At 38.5% G+C, this 20353-nt stretch overlaps 1 protein-coding gene across 15 annotated transcripts in view; it reads right to left on the bottom strand.

Moving 5' to 3' along the window:
• CATSPERE (catsper channel auxiliary subunit epsilon) overlaps positions 1-20353 on the bottom strand; it is a 178293-nt gene that overhangs the window by 66050 nt on the left and 91890 nt on the right. For all 15 annotated transcript variants that reach the window (XM_073011892.1, XM_073011898.1, XM_073011894.1 and 12 more), the window contains 2 exons: positions 12781-13258; positions 1453-1895 (listed from right to left, as the gene is read on the bottom strand). In XM_073011892.1, coding sequence (XP_072867993.1) covers positions 1453-1895; positions 12781-13258 — 921 coding nt within the window. The remainder of the gene's footprint in view (positions 1-1452; positions 1896-12780; positions 13259-20353) is intronic.

Here is a 20353-nt window from a genome sequence, read left to right as displayed (position 1 = left end):
CACCCTTTCTGCAGAAAGTAAAACTGCCTTACTAAGACAATTTTTTGTCTAAGTGCTGATTTTTTCCTTGTGGTACCAAAGAACAAGCATTCTAAGTAAACATTTTACTTATAACACCTATTATGACATTGTTTGCAAAGATGGCTGCAATAATTTTTCCCTTTCCCATATGCATGTCCCATATGCAGTGTAACTTGCTATTTCTCCATAAGAGGTAGAGTTTATGTCACCATCCTATGAGTTAGGGATATGTGGCCAAACCTAGGCTTCTGCTCTCAACGTCTTGGAACACTGCCCTGAGACTGCCACAGAAGAAGCCAGGTCTAGTCTGGAGGATAACACTAGACCTGGCTTATCCAGCAGAGACAAGTGTTCCAGCTGAGGCCCCTTAGATTAATGAGGCCATCTTAGGTCATATAGTTGCAGATGAATTACCAGATGCCCACACCATATCAATGAACCCAGATGATACCAGCAGAACTGCCCAACTACTCACAGTCCAAACTATTGATTGATAGAATTTTTTTTGTTGTTTTGTTTTTTTTGAGACGGGGTCTCACTCTGTCACCCAGGCTGGAGTGCAGTGGTGTGATCTCGGCTCACTGCAACCTCCACCTCCCGGGTTCACACCATTCTCCTGCCTCAGCCTCCCCAGTAGCTGGGACTACAGGCGCTTGCCGCCATGCCTGGCTAATTTTGTACTTTTAGTAGAGACGGAGTTTCACCCTATTAGCGAGGATGGTCTCCATCTCCTGACCTTGTGATCTGCCTGCCTTGGCCTCCCAAAGTGCTGGGATTACAGGCTTGAGCCACCCGCACCTGGCCTAGAATCAGTTGTTGTCCTAAGCAATTAGGTTTTGAGGTGGTTTATTATATTACAATAGACAACAGAAGAGAACAATACAACTGACAATGAGTTTTGAAGGAATATATTATTAGTTATTAGGTGGCAAAGAGGGCTTGGATATTGAAAGCAAAAATAATGACTTGGGAATGAATGGCTTATCATGTTATTATTTATTAAAAACTCAGACATTCCTCAACATTTTTTCAGCTGAGCCTAGAAGGGAAATCCATTTATAAAAATGTTAATATTATACTTTTTTTTTTTTTTGAGATGGAGTCTCGCTCTGTCACCAAGGCTGGAGTGCAGTGGCGTGATCTCGGCTTACTGCAACCTCTGCCTCCCGGGTTCACACCATTCTCCTGCCTCAGCCTCCCAAGTAGCTGGGACTACAGGTGCCCACCACCACACCCGGCTAATTTTTTGTATTTTTAGTAGAGACGGGGTTTCACCATGTTGGCCAGGATGGTCTCGATCTCCTGACCTCATGATCTGCCCACCTTGGCCTCCCAAAGTGCTGGGATTACAGGCGTGAGCCACCACGCCCAGCCATATTATACTTTTATACTTATTAAAATCAAATGAAGAAATTTAAAATATTAGCTTACCAGAGTTTTGGTGCAGTGTCCAAAGGCAGCTTCAAAGGAAATGTCATGACTCTCTTCTAATATTTTTGGGCCATAGGATTCCACAACAACATACAGACCAGTATTTTCTGGATAGATGATTTGAGTCCAAAATGTCAGAGTCTCTCCCTTGTCCAAAAAGTAAAAAACACGAGCAACATTATTATGAAATGCCATGTATGGGCATTTGTTTTTTGTCGTGAAAGCTACACTTCGTGTTTCCAGACTCAAGGGATAGTCCTGTATTTGTATTGTGCCATTGTCCAAAGCATACAGGAAATATGTGTAACCAGATGTATTTAATAAAACGAATGCTCTTGTTGTGTTATTTGTCCATAAATGCAGCTTTACTACATCTCTAGTATTAATCTTGGAATAAAATATTACATTATTTTCCATTTTTATCACAATATTTCCATAATAATCTGGAAAAAAGAGAAAAGTTTGGTTAGTCTAAGTAACCATAAATCATGCTGTTTTAGTTAAGTGTACTTTTAACTAAAATAATTTCTTTTATAATGACCAAGTATTTTCATACTTCGAGAAAGTTAGAATGTGCAGATATGAACCCATAACTTTACACTATATTGGGGAACTTTCCCCCACTTCATTGTATTAGTTTTCTTCTTGAACACTTTATCACTGGGATATATAACATCATTTAACATAAAAAAGAGCTGGAATTCGTGTATTCAGTAATAACAAGGATGAACATGGCGGGAATAGAGCTATTAGGAATTCCTCATTGTGTTGTGGATTGAACTGTGTCCTCCTCAAATTCTTGTGTTGATGCCCTAACCTTCAATGCGACTGTATTTGGAGACAGGGCCTTTAGAGGTAATTAAGGTAAAATGCGCTAAGAAACAGGGGGTCCTAGTCCAACAGAACTGGAGCCCTTATAAGAAAAGGAAGAGACACCAGGGATCTCTCCAGACACACAGAGAAGAAAGGCCACAGGAGGACACAGCAAGATGGTGACTGTCTACAAGCCAGGAACAGAGGCCTCATCAGAAACCAATCCTGACAGTACCTTGATCTTGGACTTCTAGCCTTAGAAATAGGAGAAAATCTAAATTTCTGTTGTTTAAGCTGCCCAGTTTGTGGGATCTTGTTATGGCAACCCTAGCAGGCTAACATAGCTGTGATGAAGACATGGACGTGAGTGGGGGTGACCGTGGCATAAAGCATAGCCTACCTCTGCAGGTTCACTCATAGCAGATAATAAGCTTTCTCCACTTCATATTCTGCCTAAGTCACAGTGGGTCATAGTGGGTAACTATCTTAACCTCTGTAGTTCTGTCGCTATGTCTCTAAAAGGAACAGTAGGGCTAGATGCTTTCATAGCTTTCTTTCAAGATATCACATTCTCTGTGTACAGCCTCTAGGAATATACTTTGTCAAGAGACAACACTTGAAGAGGACTGGCTGGAAGGAAGAGGGGAATTCTTTGAGTGAAGGAGGTTCAAGCTGTGTTGTGCTTATGCATCTTACATTTGAAATCAGAATAAGTCAGTAACATTTTTACAAATTACTATAAATTGTATTCTACTTAAACTTACCTAATCAGAAATATGTGCAGTAGATCACAAGGTAGAAGGGGAGAAATGTGAATGGATGACATAATATATATTTCTATGCTGAATGAAAAAGTAATTGCAGGATGCATGCAGTAGAATGATATATATAATTTAAAACCCCAAGAAACAAAACACTACATTGTTTTTGGATTATACATAATGTCCAAATTGCTTCATGACGTGGCCTGTCCGTTAGACAGGTTTGTCTCTGCCATTTTTTGCCTTACACTGTGTTATCTACTGAGACTGACCTAACTTCAGTTCCCCAAACGTGCCATGTTCTTTCCTGCCTCCACATCTTTGCACATGCTGTATTCTCAGCTTGGAACACTAACTCAATGCCCCATCCTAACCAGTGAAATCATTTGCTAATATATATATACTCTCTCCCCAGTTTTCAGTTGAGAAGTCATTTCCTCCACACCTAGTTTTCTGATCCCATACATCTGGATTGATGTTCCCAGTATTTGCTTTCATAGCACTTTCTCTTTAGCTGATCACACTGCTGACTACAAACATTATAAATGATCCTTGCATTAAATATGAAGTTAAAATGAGAATTAAGAATAATTTAAAAGAATGATTTAAAAGATAATACGTCTAAAGCCATACAGAGAAAAATTCATAGCCTTTTGCTTGGGTGTAGCTTTGAATGCTTAGAAAACAAGAAAGACTAAAAATAAATGAACTAACCATTTAACTTAATAAGCAGGCAAGAGATGACTAAAGTTACAAAAAGAAAGCAGAAGTGAAGAATCAATAATGACAAAAGCAGAAATTAAATAAAAAAGAAAGTAGATAAAATTAAGAATTCGTTTTAAAAGGAGAAGAAAGCAAAAACAACCTAAAAAAAACAGACAATCTCTTGCAAGCCAAACTAACAAGGGGATTAGGCACAAACAATATTATAAATGAGGAAGATCATTACAGGTACACAAGAAATTTAAAAGTTAAAATAGCCCACTTTTACCAATAAATTAGAAAATCTACATAAAATGAATTATTTCCTAGAAAGATACGAACTTCTGAAATTGACTCAAGAAGGGATAAAAGATTAGATTAGCTCAATTAGAGAAAATAAAAATAATGAAGAGATACAACATTTCTGGTTGGGAAGACAAATATTGCAAACATCTATTCAACAGATTTATTGAATGCCTACTATGGGGCTATACTGTTCTAGTACTTGGGAGGAATACATTCATGAGAAAAACAGAAAATTCCTTCTCTTGTATGGCTTACATTACAGCAGAGAAGACTGCCAATAAACATGAAAATAAATTATTTAGTGTGTTAGGTGATTAAGGATACAGTAATCAAAAAAGTATAGCACCAGGACAAATAGATTAGTGGAACAGAATAGCCTAGAAACAATCTGGTTAATGTGAAGAATGAATACATAATAGAAGTAGCATTTCAGATCAGTGGGAGAGGTTTGCTTAATAAAAGAATAGTTTAAGGCAACAGCAGCTTTCAATGGGAAAAATACAATTAGATTCCTAACTCTTGCTAAATATCAAAACATAAAAATCAGAATTATAAAAATAATGAAAATATGTAATATTTTTATAATTGAAATGACCTGTCATGGCATATCAGAAGTTACAAATAAAAATATGAACAAATTTGACCATATAAAAATACAAATTCGAAATACCAAACTCCCTCCAAAAAGGTACAGGAAGTTACACACTAGAGAAAATAGTTGCAATACATGAGATAAAGAACATAACAATATAGATAAACCCAATGCAAACATGTCCAAACAGTACGAATAGAAAATTCACGGAAAAGGGGGAGTTGTGGGCAAGATGGGAGAATAGGAACAGCTCCGGTCTGCAGTTCCAGTGAGACCAACACAGAAGGTGGGTGATTTCTACATTTCCAACTGAGGTATCCGGCTTCTCTCACTGGGACTGGTTAGACAGTGGGTGCGGCCCACGGACGACAAGCTGAAGCAGGGTGGGGTGTCGTCTTACTGGGGAAGTGCAAGGGGTCGGGAACTCCCTCCCCTTGCCAAGGGAAGCCATGAGGGACTGTGCCATGAGGAACAGTTTGTTTCCTCCATGAGGAACCCACGGTCTTTGCAGCCCACAAACCAGGAGACTCCCTCAGGTGCCTACACCATCAGGGCCCTGGGTTTCAAGCACCGTTTGGGCAGACACCAAGCTAGCTGCCAAGAGGTTTTTTTTTTCTTCATACCCCATTGGTGCCTGGAACACCAGTGAGACAGAATGATTCACTCCGCGGGAAAGTGGGCTGAAGCCAGGGAGCCCATTGGTCTAGCTCAGCAGATCCCATCCCCATGGAGTCCACCAAGCTAAGATCCACTGGCTTGAAATTCTTGCTGCCAGCACAGTAGTCTGAACTCGACCTGGGACACTCCAGCTTGGTGGGGGTAGGAGCGTCTGCCATTAACGAGGCTTGAGTAGGCAGTTTTCCCCTGATAATGGAAATAAAGCTGCCAGGAAGTTCGAACTGGGTGGAGCCCATCACAGATCCGGAAAGCTGTCGTTGCCAGACTGCCTCTCTAGATTCCTCCTCTCTGGGCAGCGCATCTCTGAAAGAAAGGCAGCAGCCCCAGTCAGGGGCTTATAGATAAAACTCCCATCTCCCTGGGACAGAGCACCTGGGGGAAGGGGCAGCTGTGGGCCCAGCCTCAGCAGACTCAAACGTTCCTGCGTGCCAGCTCCGAAGAGGCAGTGGATCTCCCAGCACAGCCCTCGAGCTCTGCTAAAGGACAGACTGCTTCCTCAAGGGGGTCCCTGACCCCTGTGTCTCCTGACTGGAAGATACCTCCTAGCAAGGGTTGACAGACACCTCATACAGGAGAGCTCTGGTTGGCATCTGGCGGGTGCCCCTCTGGGACGAAGCTTCCAGAGGAAGGAACAGGTAGCAATCTTTGCTGTTCTGCAGCCTCTGCTGGTGATACCCAGGCAAACAGGGTCTGGAGTGGGCCTCCAGCAAACTCCAGCAGACCTGCAGTAGAGGCGCCTGACTGTTAGAAGGAAAACTAACAAACAGAAAGGAATAGCATTAACATCAACAAAAAGGACATCCACACAAAAACCCAATCTAAAGGTCACCAACATCAAAGACCAAAGGTAGATAAATCCACAAAGATGAGGAAAAATCAGCGCCAAAAGGCTGAAAATTTCAAAGACCAGAACACCTCTTCTCCTCCAAAGGATCGTAACCCCTTGCCAGCAAGGGAACAAAACTGGACAGAGAATGAGTTTGATTAATTGACATAAGTAGGCTTCAGAGGGGAGTAACAACAAACTCCTCTGAGTTAAAGGAGCATGTTCTAACTGAATGCAAGGAAACTAAGAACCTTGAAAAAAGGTTAGACAAATTGCTGACTAGAATAACCAGTGTAGAGAAGGACATAAATGACCTGATGGAGCTTCATAGCACGAGAACTTTGTGAAGCACACACAAGTATCAATAGCCAAATTGATCAAGCAGAAGAAAAGATATCAGAGATTATAGATCAGCTTAATAAATAAGCATAAAGACAAGATTAGAGAAAAAAGAATGAAAATGAATGAACAAATCCTCCAAGAAATATGGAATATGTGAAAAGACCAAACCTATATTTGATTGGTGTACCTGAAAGTGATGGGGAGAATGGAACCAAGTTGGAAAACACTCTTCAGAATATTATCCAGGAGAACTTCCCCAACCTAACAAGACAGGCAAACGTTTAAATTCAAGAAATACGGAGAACACCACAAAGATACTCCTTGAGAAAAGCAACCACAAGACACATAATCATCAGATTCATCAAACTTGAAATGAAGGAAAAAATGTTAAGAGCAGCCAGAGAGAAAGGTTGGGTTACTCACAAAAAGAAGTCCATCAGATTCACAGCAGATCTCTCTGCAGAAACCCCACAAGCCAGAAGAGTAGGGGGCAATATTCAACATTCTTAAAGAAAAGAATTTTCAACCCAGAATTTCATATCCAGCCAAACTAAGCTTCATAAGTGAAGGAGAAATAAAATCCTTTACAGACAAGCAAATGCTGAGAGAGTTTGTCACCACCAGGCCTGCCTTACAAGGGTTCCTGAAGGAAGCACTAAATATGGAAAGGAAAAACCAGTACCAGCCACTGCAAAAACATACCAAACTGTAAAGGCCATTGACACTATGAAGAACTGCATCAACTAATGAGCAAAATAACCAGCTGGCATCATAATGAAAAGATCAAATTCACACATAACATATTAACCTTAAATGTAAAAAGGCTAAATGCCCCAACTAAAAGACACAGACTGGTAAATTGGATCAAGAGTCAAGACCCATCGATGTGCTATATGCAGGAGACCCATTTCATGTGCAAAGGTACACATAGGCTTGAAATAAAGGGATGAAGGAATACTTACCAAGCAAATGGAAAGCAAAAAATAAAAAAATAAAAAAATAAATAAATAAATAAAAATTTAAAAAAAAATGGGAGTTGCAATCCTAGTCTCTGATAAAACAGACTTTAAACCAGAAAAGATCAAAAAAGACAAAGAAGGGCATTACATAATTAAGGTAAAGGCATTAATGCAACAAGAAGAGCTAACTATCCTAAATACATATGCACCCAATACAGGAGCACCCAGATTTATAAAGCAAGTTCTTAGAGACCTACAAAAAGACCTAGACTCCCACACAATAATAGTGGGAGACTTGAACACCCCACTGTCAATACCAGACAGATCAATGAGAGAGAAAATTAACAAGGATATCCAGGACTTGAACTCACCTCTGGACCAAGCGGACCTAATAGACATCTACAGAACTCTCCACCCCAAATTGACAGAATATACATTCTTCTCAGCACAACATTGCACTTATTTTAAAATCGACCACATAATTAGAAGTAAAACACTCCTCAGCAAACACAAAAGAATGGAAATTGTAACAGTCTCTCAGACCACAGTGCAATCAAATTAGAACTCAGGATTAAGAAACTCACTCAAAACTACACAACTACATGGAAGCCGAACAACCTGTTCCTGAATGACTACTGGGTAAATAAATTAAGGCAGAAATAGATAAGTTCATTGACACCAATGAGAACAAAGACACAACATACTAGAATATCTGGGACACAGCTAAAGCAGTGTTTAGAGGGAAATTTACAGCACTAAATTCCCACAGGAGAAGGCAGGAAAGGTCTAAAATTGACACCCTAACATAACAATTAAAAGAACTAGAGAAGCAAGAGCAAACAAATTCAAAAGCTAGCAGAAGACAAGAAATAACTAAGATTGGAGCAGAACTGAAGGAGACAGAGACACGAAAAACCCTTCAAAAAATCAATGAATCCAGGAGCTGGTTTTTGGAAAAGATCGACAAAATAGACCACTAGCCAGCCTAATAAAGAAGGAGAGAAGAATTAAATGGACACAATAAAAAACGATAAAGGGGATATCACCACTGATCCCAAATAAATACAAACTACCATCAGAGAATACTATAAACACCTCTACGCAAATAAACTAGAAAATATAGAAGAAATGGATAAATTCCTGGACACATACACCCTCCCAAGATGAAACAAGGAAGAAGTTGAGTCCTTGAATAGACCAATAGCAAGTTCTGAAACTGAGGCAGTAATTAATAGCCTACTAACCAAAAAAAGCCAAGGACCAGACAGATTCACAGCTGAATTCTATCAGAGGTACAAAGAGGAGCTGGTACTATTCCTTCTGAAACTATTTCAAACAACAGAAAAAGAGGGACTCCTCACTAATTCATTTTATGAGGCCAGCATCATCCTGACACCAAAACCTGGCAGAGACACAACAAAATAAATTTCAGGCCAATATCCCTGATGAACATCGATGCAAAAATCCTCAATAAAATACTGGCAAACAAAATCTAGCAGCACATCAAAAAGCTTATCCACTATGATCAAGTCGGCTTCATCTCTGGGATGCAAGGCTGGTTCAATATATGCAAATCAATAAACATAATCCATTTCATAAACAGAACCAATGACAAAAACCACATGTTTATCTCAATAGATACAGAAAAAGCCTTCAATAAAATTCAACACCCCTTCATGCTAAAAAACCTTCAATAAATTAGGTATTGATGGAATGTGTGTCAAAATAGTAAGAGCTATTTATGACAAACCCACAGCCAGTATCATACTGAATAGGCAAAAGCTGGAAGCATTCCCTCTGAAAACTGGCACAAGACAAGAATGCCTTCTCTTACCACTCCTATTCAATGTAGTATTGGAAGTTCTGGCTAGGGCAATCAGGCAAGAGAAAGAAAGAATGGGTATTCAAATTGCCTCTGTTTGCAGATGACATGATTGTATATTTAGAAAACCCCATTGTCTGAACCCAAAATCTCCTTAAGCTGGTAAGCAACTTCAGCAAAGTCTCAGGATACAAAATCAAGTACAAAAATCACAAGCATTCCTATACACCAATAACAGACAAACAGTCAAATCATGAGTGAATTCCTATTCACAATTGCTACAAAGAGAATGAAATACCTAGGAATACAACTTACAAGGGATGTGAAGGACCTCTTCAAGGAGAACTACAAAACACTGCTCAAGGAAATAAGAGCGGGCACAAACAAAAGGAAAAACATTCCATGCTCATGGATAGGAAGAATCAATATAGTGAAAATGGCCACACTGCCCAAAGTAATTTATAGATTCAATGCTATCCCCATCAAAATACCATTAACTTTCTTCACAGAATTAGAAAAAACTACTTTAAATTTCATATGGAACCAAAAAAGAGTCCGTCTAGCCAAGACAATCCTAAACAAAAAGAACAAAGCTGGAGGCATCACGCTACCTGACTTCAAACTATACTACAAGGTTACAGTAAGCAAAACAGCATGGTACCGGCACCAAAACAGATAATATAGACCAATGGAACAGAACAGAGGCCTCAGAAATAACACCACACATCTACAACCATCTGATCTTTGACAAATCTGACAAAAACAAGCAATGGGGAAAGAATTCCCTATTTAATAAATGATGTTGGGAAAACTGGCTAGCCATATGCAGAAAGCTGAAACTGGATCCTTTCCTTATACCTTATACAAGAATTAAGATGGATTAGAGACTTAAACTTAAGACCTAACACCACAAAAACCCTAGAAGAAAACCTAGGCAATACCATTCAGGACATAGGCATGGGCAAAGACATCATGACTAAAACACCAAAACAATGGCAACAATAGTCAACATTGACAAATGGGATCTAATTAAGCTAAAGAGATTTTGCACAGCAAAATAAACTATCATCAGAGTGAAAAGGCAACCTACAGAATGGGAGAAAATTTTTGCAATCTATCCATCTGACAAAGGGCTAATATCCAGATTCTACAAAAACTTAAACAAATTTACAAGAAAAAACTCCATCAAAAAGTGGGCAAAATATATGAACAGATACTTCTCAAAAGAAGACATTTATGCAGCCAAAAAACATATGGAAAAAAGCTCATCATCACTGGTCATTAGAGAAATGCAAATCAAAACCACAATGACATACCATCTCATGCCAGTTAGAATGGCGATCTTTAAAATGTGGCAATTCCTCAAGGATCTAGAACTAGAAATACCATTTGACCCAGCAATCCCATTACTGGGTGTATACCCAAAGGATTATAAGTCATTCTACTATAAAGACACATGTACACCTATGTTTATTGCAGCACTGTTCACAATAGCAAATACTTGGAACCCAAATGCCAATCAATGATAGACTGGATACCAACCCAAATGCCCATCAGTGACAGACTGGATAAAGAAAATGTGGCACGTATACACCATGGAATACTATGCAGCCATAAAAAAGGATGAGTTCATGTTGTTGCTGGGACATGGATGAAGCTGGAAACCATCATTCTCAGCAAACTAACACAGGAACAGAAAACCAAACACCACACGTTCTCACTCATAAGTGGGAGTTGAACAATGAGAACACATCGACACAGAGAGGGGAACATCACACACCGAGGCCTGTCAGGGGTTGGGAGGGTAGTGGAGGGATAGCATTAGGAGAAATACCTAATGTAGATGATGGGTTGATGGGTGCAGCCAACCACCATAGCATGTGTACACTTATGTAACAAACATGCACATTCTGCACATGTATCCCAGAACTTAAAGTATAATAAATAAAAAATAAAACAGAAATAATGAAATGACAAGAAAAATAGAAATTCACAGAATATGGCCAATACATTTATGAAACTAGATAAAACATCTAATTATAAAAGATATGTGCAATAAAATGAGAATAACATTTTCTATATAACCAGTAACTGTGAAACAGATTATATGAAAATGACAGATTTTCAAACTTTTGGGGGAGTTTAGACTGTGACAAACTTTGCTGGTGGGTAAGTGAGAAGGATTTATCAACTTTTTAAATATTTGTAGTTTCTGATTCACGAATTCTATATCCAGTAATTTATATTACAGAAACACTCGTATTGGTGTGTGTACATATGCATTATTTGTAACAGAAAAAGAACTGAAGCCTAATATCTATCCAAATATCTATCTGCACCCCTGTTAATTAGACAGTAGTGTACATAGACAGTGGAACATTACATAGCAGTTAAAATGGCATTAATTTTATATCTATTATATGTATTGTTTTGAAAACATGCCCATTATATTTAGTATTTGCTTATTTGAAAGTCTGGACAAACTCACAGGAGTTTTTTGTTTTTGTTTTTGTTTTTTTTTTGAGACAGGATCTCGCTCTGTTGTCCAGGCTGGGGAGTTCAGTGATGTGAACATGGCTCACTGCAGCCTTGACCTCCCGGGCTCAAGTGATCCTCCTGTCTCAGTCTCCTGAGTAGCTGGGGCCACAGGCACGTACCACCATGCCCAGTTTTAAGTTTTTAGTAGGGATGAGGTCTCTCCATGTTGCACAGGCTGGACTCGAACTCCTGGGGTCAGGTGATCCTCCCACCTTGGCCTTCCAAAGTGCTGGCATTAGAAGCATGAGCCACCATGCCCGGCCTCACAGGAGTTTCTTAATAGTTGGTTATTTGGGAAATGAGAACAGTGAGAATTGAAGGACTTTAACTTCCTACTTCATAAACTTATGAATGGTTTGAGCATGTTATATTTCATTGTTTCTGAATGACCTTCAGTACAACATTCAAAGTGGGTATCTGTCATCCTCTAAAATCTATCCCCAATGTATCATTCTAACCTTGTCTTCTTATCACTGTGGCTCATGGTTGTTTAAAAAACACATACAATCCTGTTTCATATGTGCTTTACAACATAAAACCTCCCTCTACAGGTTTCAGAGGGAGCATGGCCCTATCAACACCTTGATTTTCCACTTCCAGCCTCCAGAACTGTGAAGTAATACATTTATGCTGTTTTAAGTCATCCAGTTTGTGGTAGTTTGTTACGGGAGCCCCAGGAAACGTAACACAATACCACAGCACCTCCTACACATACGATGTATACTTAAATTGCTTAGTTAGAATCTACTGATTGACTAAAATGAAACTCCCCTCGCCCCCGCAAAAAGAAACTGAGTTTGCCCTTTTGCTATGTGAGCTCACAGTTAACATTACTTGAATTTAAAGCTGATTCATTTGTAGGTGATAAGAAGTGCACCTTTGGCTGTCAAAAACACCACATATTGGTACATTACAAAGTGTTACATCATTATAAGGAAGGTGTCTATAGTAAAATCTAGAATAATGTTAGTAGACTGAGAATACCTTACCTATGAAAACTTCATGAATAATGCTGTCATTTGATAGCATTGATAGATTTCCATGTCCTGCAGGTGTCTGTAAAATCCCAGTAAAGGTGAAATTATGGTAACAATAGTAGATACTATGCTTGTTCCATAGTACTAATCCTGGCAGTGCTGAAAATATAAAATGTGGAACGAAAACACTGTCAATAGGGGCATCTAATGTAAAGTCTTGGGAAATCCACTGTTTTGTATCTTCATTATATATCACTAAGAAAATCTTTTTGGTGACGGTACATATAGTGCAATAACTTAAAAACACAGCAATCTCCAGAGGGTGTCCTGTATACTCAACACTGTGTATAGTCAGAGTAGCAGTTACTGATAGATTTAGGATGTTTTTCAGTTCTGTGGTAGTTACTAATCTGGCAAATTTAAGAAGAATATATTCGAGGTAAATTTCATTTTCTGTCCAGACTGCAAAGTTGCTTCTTTTTTCTTTAGCCTATGACAAAATGAAAAATGATGAGAAAAATCTTCGATTTTAGAGATGGGTCTAACAATTTCTCTTTTTTAAATTTAAATTTTATTTTTTAAAATTTTATTTCAATAGGTTTTTGGGGAACAGGTAGTGTTACATGAATAAGTTCTTTAGTGGTGATTTCCAAGATTTTGGTGTACCCAAAATCTCTGAGCAGTGTACACTGTACCCAATGTGTGGTCTTTTATCCCTCATCCCCCTCCCATCCTGCCCCCGACTCCCGCCCGAGTCTCCAAAGTCCATTGTATCATTCTTACACCTTTGTGTCCTCATAGCTTAGCTCCCAAGGTCTAACAACTTCCATCTTCTAATTTGCTACATTTAAAAAATAGAGACCAGGTGTGGTGGTTTCATGCCTATAATCCCTGCACTTTGGGAGGCTGAGGCAGGAGAATCACTTGAAGTCAGTGGTTTGAAACCACCCTGGGTAACACAATGAGACCCCATTTCTACAAAAGTTAAAAACTAGTTGGGCGTGGTGGTATGTGTCTGTAGTCTCAGCTATTTGGGAGGCTGAGGTGGAAGGATCACTTGAGCCCAGGAGTTCAAGGATGCAGTGAGCCATGATTATGCCACTGTATTCCAACCTGGGTGATAGAGTGAGACCCCGTCTCTAAAAAAAATAAATACATAAAAACAAAAGGTAGTAAATACTACAGTTTGATTCGTTTCAATATATTTTTGAATAATACTTCAGGCATAGAAATATATTAAATAGAAATTGATCATATTACATATAACCATAAAGATAAATTATCCCAATTACTTGTTTATAAATTGTTTCTATCAATAGGAATAATAAATTTTAATTCTTTTTAAATCTTTTAAGCACATCAGCCTTCTCTTAGTACTTATCACTCTGGCCTGGAGTGCCCCTTTGACCTTGATGTTTACGAAGGTCAACATATAAGGTCTCTTCAAATATTAACTCACTTTTGGAATTCTAGATTCCTTGGTTACCAGATAAAGAGAAGAGAAACATTAAAACCTTAGACAAATGAATTCTACCCTTTATGGATATAGGCTGTTAGATGGGAAGGGTATTCAGAAACCGCTGTGCCTGAAACTCAGTGGGCCTAATTTCATCAAGGAGTCCAAGGCCTCCCTTCTCCTCTGCCTCCTCTCCCCACTGTTTCTAATTTTTCGGGATTTTTACTTAGTATGTAATTTCTATGTCATGACATTCAAAAGGAGTCTTTTGAAAACATCTTGCTGTCCTCATTTTACTTAATGTACAAATATTTAGCGTATACTGAAACAGGAGGTAGGCAGATATCAAACTGGTAACCAAAGAAAGACACAATTTGGGATAAAAAGTCATTTTGCTAAATGCGGATTCACTTTAAAGTATAGAATTTATGTTGCTGGAAACGAGTGAAACAATTCTTAAAGAAGAAATAGAGTAGAAACAAAATGATGAGCTATAGAAGAAACCCACAGTCATTGTCATTCTTGTCAGAGAGATGGGAAGAGGAGCACGTCATAAACATGATAGATGAGAATTCCAAGGATTCCCAGCCAAGAAGTGAGTTTTCACTCTCACCCACAAACCCTTTCCCACATAACTCCACTTAATGCTTCGGCATAATCATGCAGGTGAGGTGAAAGATCCTTTGAAGTATTCAAGGTCTCTTCAAAATGTAAGGTAGTAAGTCTTTGAAGGCAGGAAAGGGGCATCAAGCTGGGCAAGTTGAGAGAAACCCATCTACACTCTGGATTCTCAGCTCCTGACGAGGAGTGGGGTAAGGGAGTGGAGAGGAACTCTCCTTGAGCCATGCGTGGCCTCTACCCAGAGTGTAAAGCAGCCTCCCTGACAGAATTGGGACAGGGAAATAGGAGACAGAAGGAGAGGGAGAGGGAGAAGGAGAGGGTAGTGTGGAGTGGGCAGGAGGAGAAGGGGAGGAAGAGAGGAAGATGCACCAAAATTCAGCGTCAGATGAGAAAGTAAAGATAATTACCCAATGATCAAAAAGCTAGAAGCTAGACTGTAAAGCAGAGATAGCTCTCCCAAGGATTTCGAAAGTTGGTGGCACCACGGTAAGGTATTAAGAGATCTCTGGAATGTTGTCAGTGCTGAGGTACCAAGAATGTCTAAAAAGAAAATAACTGCCGGGCGCGGTGGCTCAAGCCTGTAATCCCAGCACTTTGGGAGGCCGAGACGGGCGGATCACAAGGTCAGGAGATCGAGACCATCCTGGCTAACACGGTGAAACCCAGTCTCTACTAAAAAATACAAAAACCTAGCCGGGCGAGGTGGCGGGCGCCTGTAGTTCCAGCTACTCGGGAGGCTGAGGCAGGAGAATGGCGGGAACCCGGGAGGCGGAGCTTGCAGTGAGCTGAGATCCGGCCACTGCACTCCAGTCTGGGTGACAAAGCAAGACTCTGTCTCAACAAAAAAAAAAAAAAAGAAAAAAAAAGAAAATAGCTATAATAAAAATGCTGAAGGTTCTAGTGGAAAAGATGGGCAACATAGTGAAGAGATGCGGAATTTCAGCCAAGATATAGAAATGATAAAAAAGGAACAAAATGGAAATTCTATAAATAAAATAAAAATCAAGAATAAAGAAATAATTGGAGGAGCTTGAGACCAGCCTGGCCAACATGGCAAAACCCCGTCTCTACTAAAAATACAAAAATTAGCCATTGGCTGAGCACTGGGGCACGTGCCTGTAGTCCCAGCTACTCATGAGGCTGAAGCAGGAGAATCACTTGAATCTGGGAGGTGGAGTTGCAGTGAGCTGAGATCGTGCCACTGCACTCCAGCCTGGGCAACAAGAGTAAAACTCGATCTCAAAAAACAAAACAAAACAAAACAAAACAAAACAAAAACCGACAGAAAGACAGAGAAATAATTGGGGCTAGGCATGGTGGCTCATGCCTGTAATCTCAGCACTTTGGGAAGCCAAGGTGGGAGGATTGCTTGAGGCCAACCGTTTGAGGCAGCAGTGAGTTTTGATTGTGGCATTTCACTCCAGCCTGGGTGGCAGAGTGAGACCTTGTCTTAAAAAAACTCAGATGCACTTACCAAGAAGCTGGAAACAGCAGAGGAAAAAAGCAGTGAACTTGAAGACAGGTTAATAGCATGTATATAAGCTGAAATACAAAGGAAAAAACAGTGAAAAAATAATGAACAGGTCATCTGAGATCTGTGAGACAATATTAAAAGGTCTCATACAGGTGTTTTTGGAATCCTAGTAGGAGAGGAAAAAGAAAATTAGGTTGAAGAAACATTTGAAGAGATAATAGCCACGGACATTCCAAGATTAATGAAAGACATAAACCCAGAAGTCCAAGAAACTCAATTGAACCTCAAGTAGGATAAATACAAAGGAAATAACATCTAGGCACATAGTAGAACTGCTGAAAACCAGAAAAAAATTTTCCAAGAATCTGGGAAATTTCATATATATATATATGAATATTTCAAATAAAATTATATATACATATATATAAATATATAAAAGAATAAAATACTTTGGAATAAATTTGACCAAAGAGGTAAAAAATCTGTACACTGGAAACTATAAGATATTAATGAAGGAAACTGAAGAAATACATATAAGTGGAAAGATATCTCATATTCCTAAATTGGAATAATTACTATTGTTAAAATGTCCATACTAATACCACCTTCTGTAGACTCTGATTAACAGAGTCAATGTAATCTCTATCAAAATTCCAAGGGCATTTTTCACAGAAATAGAAAAAACAATCCTAAAATTCATATGGAACCATGAAAGACCCCGAGGAGCCAAAGCAATCTTGAAGAAGAACAAAGTTTAAAGCATCATAGTTCCCAATTTCAAACTATATTACAAAGCTATAGCAATCAAAACAGTATAGTACTTCCTGAAAAACAGACACATTTAAGCCAACAGAACAGAATAGAGAACTCAGAAGTAAATCCATGCATATATGGCCAACTAATCTTTCTTAATAATGCAAAGAACACAATCCAGATAGAAGAGTCTCTTCAATAAGTGGTGTGGAGAAAACAGGATATCCACATGCAAAAAAAAAAAAAAAAAAAAAAAAAAAAATTCTTTTATGCTCTAATTAATAAAATTGCTTTCTTACTTTCTCTTTTGGATAGCTTGTTGTTAGTGTATAGAAATGCAACTAATTGTTGTATGTTGATTTTGTAACCTGCAACTTTACTAAATTTATTTGTTAGTTCTAACAGTTTGGGGGCAAAAAAGAGAGAGAGAAGAAAGAAAAGGAAAAAAGAAGTTATAAAAATTGAAATTGTACTAGTTATTAAAATTAACTCAAAATGGATTAAAAACTTAATGTAATATCTGAAACTCTCAAATTCCTAGAAGAAAACACAATAAACCACCTTGACATTGGTCAATATGGTCTGGATCTGTGTCCCCTCCCAAATTTCATGTTGCATATTATAACTTCTTCCAGTGTTTTACTTTTAGTCTACCTATCCCCCTTATATTTAAAGTGGGCTTCTAAATAAAAATGTATAATTTGGTCTTTAAAAAAATCCAATCTGACAATCTCTGTCTTTTAATTAGTGGTTTTAGACCATTTAGATTTAATGTAATTATTGTTGTGTTTAGACTGAGTTATACATTTTATTTTCTATTGTATCCTCTGGGTTTTGTTCCTCTATTTCCCTTTTCTGCCTTCTTTTGGATTTTATAATTTTTTTTAGTATTTCATTTTAGTTCATTGAAATTTTTACTCTATCTTGTATAAATGTTTTTAGTGGTTGCTATCAGGATTACAATACATCCACTTAAATTTATTTTTTATATATATATATTTTTTTTAGAGAAAGTGTCTCATTCTGTCACCCAAGCTAGAGTGTAATGGTGTGATCACAGTTCACTGCAGCCTTCAACTCCTGGGCTCGAGCAACCTTCCCACTTCAGCATTCCAAGTAGCTGGGACTACAGGTGTAAGACACCTCACCTGATTAACTTTTTAAATTTTTTATTTCTAGAGAACAGGATTTTGCTTTGTTGCCCAGGCTGGTCTCAAACTCCTGGCATTTAGCAATCCTCCTGCCTTGGCCTCCCAAACTGCTGAGATGAACTATTCTACTCAGCCTTATCAGTGTTTTGTAGTCTTCCTTGCAGAGATCTTTCATATCCTTGGTTAAATTTATTCCTAGGTTTTTGTTTTTGTTTTTGTTTTTTTGTTTTTGGTAGGTATTGTAAATGGGATTGCTTTCTTGATTTATTTTTCAGCTATTTCATTATTAGTGTATAGCAATGCTGCTGATTTTTGTATGCTAATTTTATATCCTGCAACTTTACTGAATTTGTTTATCATTTTCAAGAATTTTTTTGTGGAGTCTAGCTTTTTCTAAATATAAGATCATATTATCTGCAAAAAGGGACAGTTTGAATTCCTCTTTTCCAATTTAAATGCCTTTTATTTCTTTCTCTTTACTGATTGCTCTGGCTAGGACCTCCAGTACTAAGTTGAATATGAGTGGTGAGGGTGGGAATCCTTGTCTTGTTTCAGTTCTTACAGGAAAGGCTTTAAACTTTAAACTTATATATTCAGTATGATGTTTAGCTGTGGGGTTGTCATATATGACTTTTATAATTTGGGGGTATGTTCCTTCTATGCCTAGTTTAATGTTTTGTTTTGTTTTGTTTTTGAGGTGGAGTCTCGCTATGTCGCCAGTCTGCAGTCAGTGGTACGATCTTGGCTCACTGTAACTTCCGCCTCCTGGGTTCAAGTAATTGTCTTGCCTCAGCCTCCCGAGTAGCTGGGACCACAGGCGTGTGCCACCACACCTAACTAATTTTTGTATTTTGAGTAGAGACGGGGTTACACCATATGGGCCAGGCTGGTCTTGAACTCCTGACCTCGTGATCTGCCCGCCTTGGCCTCCCAAAGTGCTGGGATTACAGGTGTGAGTCACTGTGCCCGGCCAGTTTGTTGAATTTTTATCATGAAGGGATGTTGAATTTATCACATGCTTTTTCTGTATCTATTGAGATGATCATATGGTATTTGTCCTTCATTCTGTGGATGTAACACACTGATTTGTGTATGTCAAATTATCCTTACATTGCTGGTATAAATCCCATGGTGTGTTCTGGTTTTGATGTGCTGTTTGATTCAGTTTGCTAGAATTTTTTTTGAGGGTTTTTGTGTTTTATGCGCATCAGGAATATTGGCCTGTAAGTTTTGTTTTATTGTGTTGTGTTCTTCTCTGGTTTTGGTATCAGGGTAAGGGTGGTCTTGTAGAATGAGTTAGGGATAATTCCCTCCTCTTCAATTTTACAACTTAATAGTAAAAAATTCCCATTTAAAAGTGGGCAAAGGTCATGAATAGATATTTCTCAAAAGATACACAAATGGCCAACAGGTATGTGAAAAAACAGTTAACATCACTTATCATCAGGGAAATGTAAATCAATACCACAATGAGATATCATTTTACCCTGTTAAATGGCTATTGTTATTTTTTATTATTTTATTTTATTTTATTTTATTTTTAAGAGATGGGGTCTCACCATGTTGCCCTGGCTGGGGTCTCACCATGTTGCCCAGGCTGGTCTCTAACACCTAGGCTCAAGCAATCATCCCACCTTGGCCTCCCAAAGTACCGCAACTACAGGTGTGAGCCATCCTGCCCAGTCTGGCAATTATTAAAATGACAAAAAAAAAAAAAAAATTAACAGATGCTGGCAACGAGGCAGAGAAAAGGAAGCTCACATACCCTATTGGTGGGAATGTAAATGAACACAACCGCCATGAAAAACAGTATGGAGGTTTCTCAAAACACTAAACATATAACTACCATTCAATCCAGCATTCCCACTACTGGGTATTTATCAAAAGGAAAAGAAATCAGTGTATCAAAGGGACACCTGTACTTACATGTTTATTGCAACACTATTCACAACAGCAAAGACATGGAATCAACGTAAGTGTACATCAATGGATGAATGGATAAAGAAAATGGGGTGTATGTACCCAATGGAATACCGTTTGGCCATAAAAATAACAAAATCATGTCGTTTGCAGCAATATGGATGGAACTGGAGGTCATTATTGTAAAGTGAAATAAGCCAGGCACAGAAA

Source organism: Chlorocebus sabaeus, chromosome 25 (genome assembly GCF_047675955.1).
Source record: "Chlorocebus sabaeus isolate Y175 chromosome 25, mChlSab1.0.hap1, whole genome shotgun sequence".
Taxonomy (NCBI): domain Eukaryota; kingdom Metazoa; phylum Chordata; class Mammalia; order Primates; family Cercopithecidae; genus Chlorocebus; species Chlorocebus sabaeus.
Note: the sequence above shows the minus strand (reverse complement) of the source record. Positions and strands in the feature narration are given on the sequence as shown.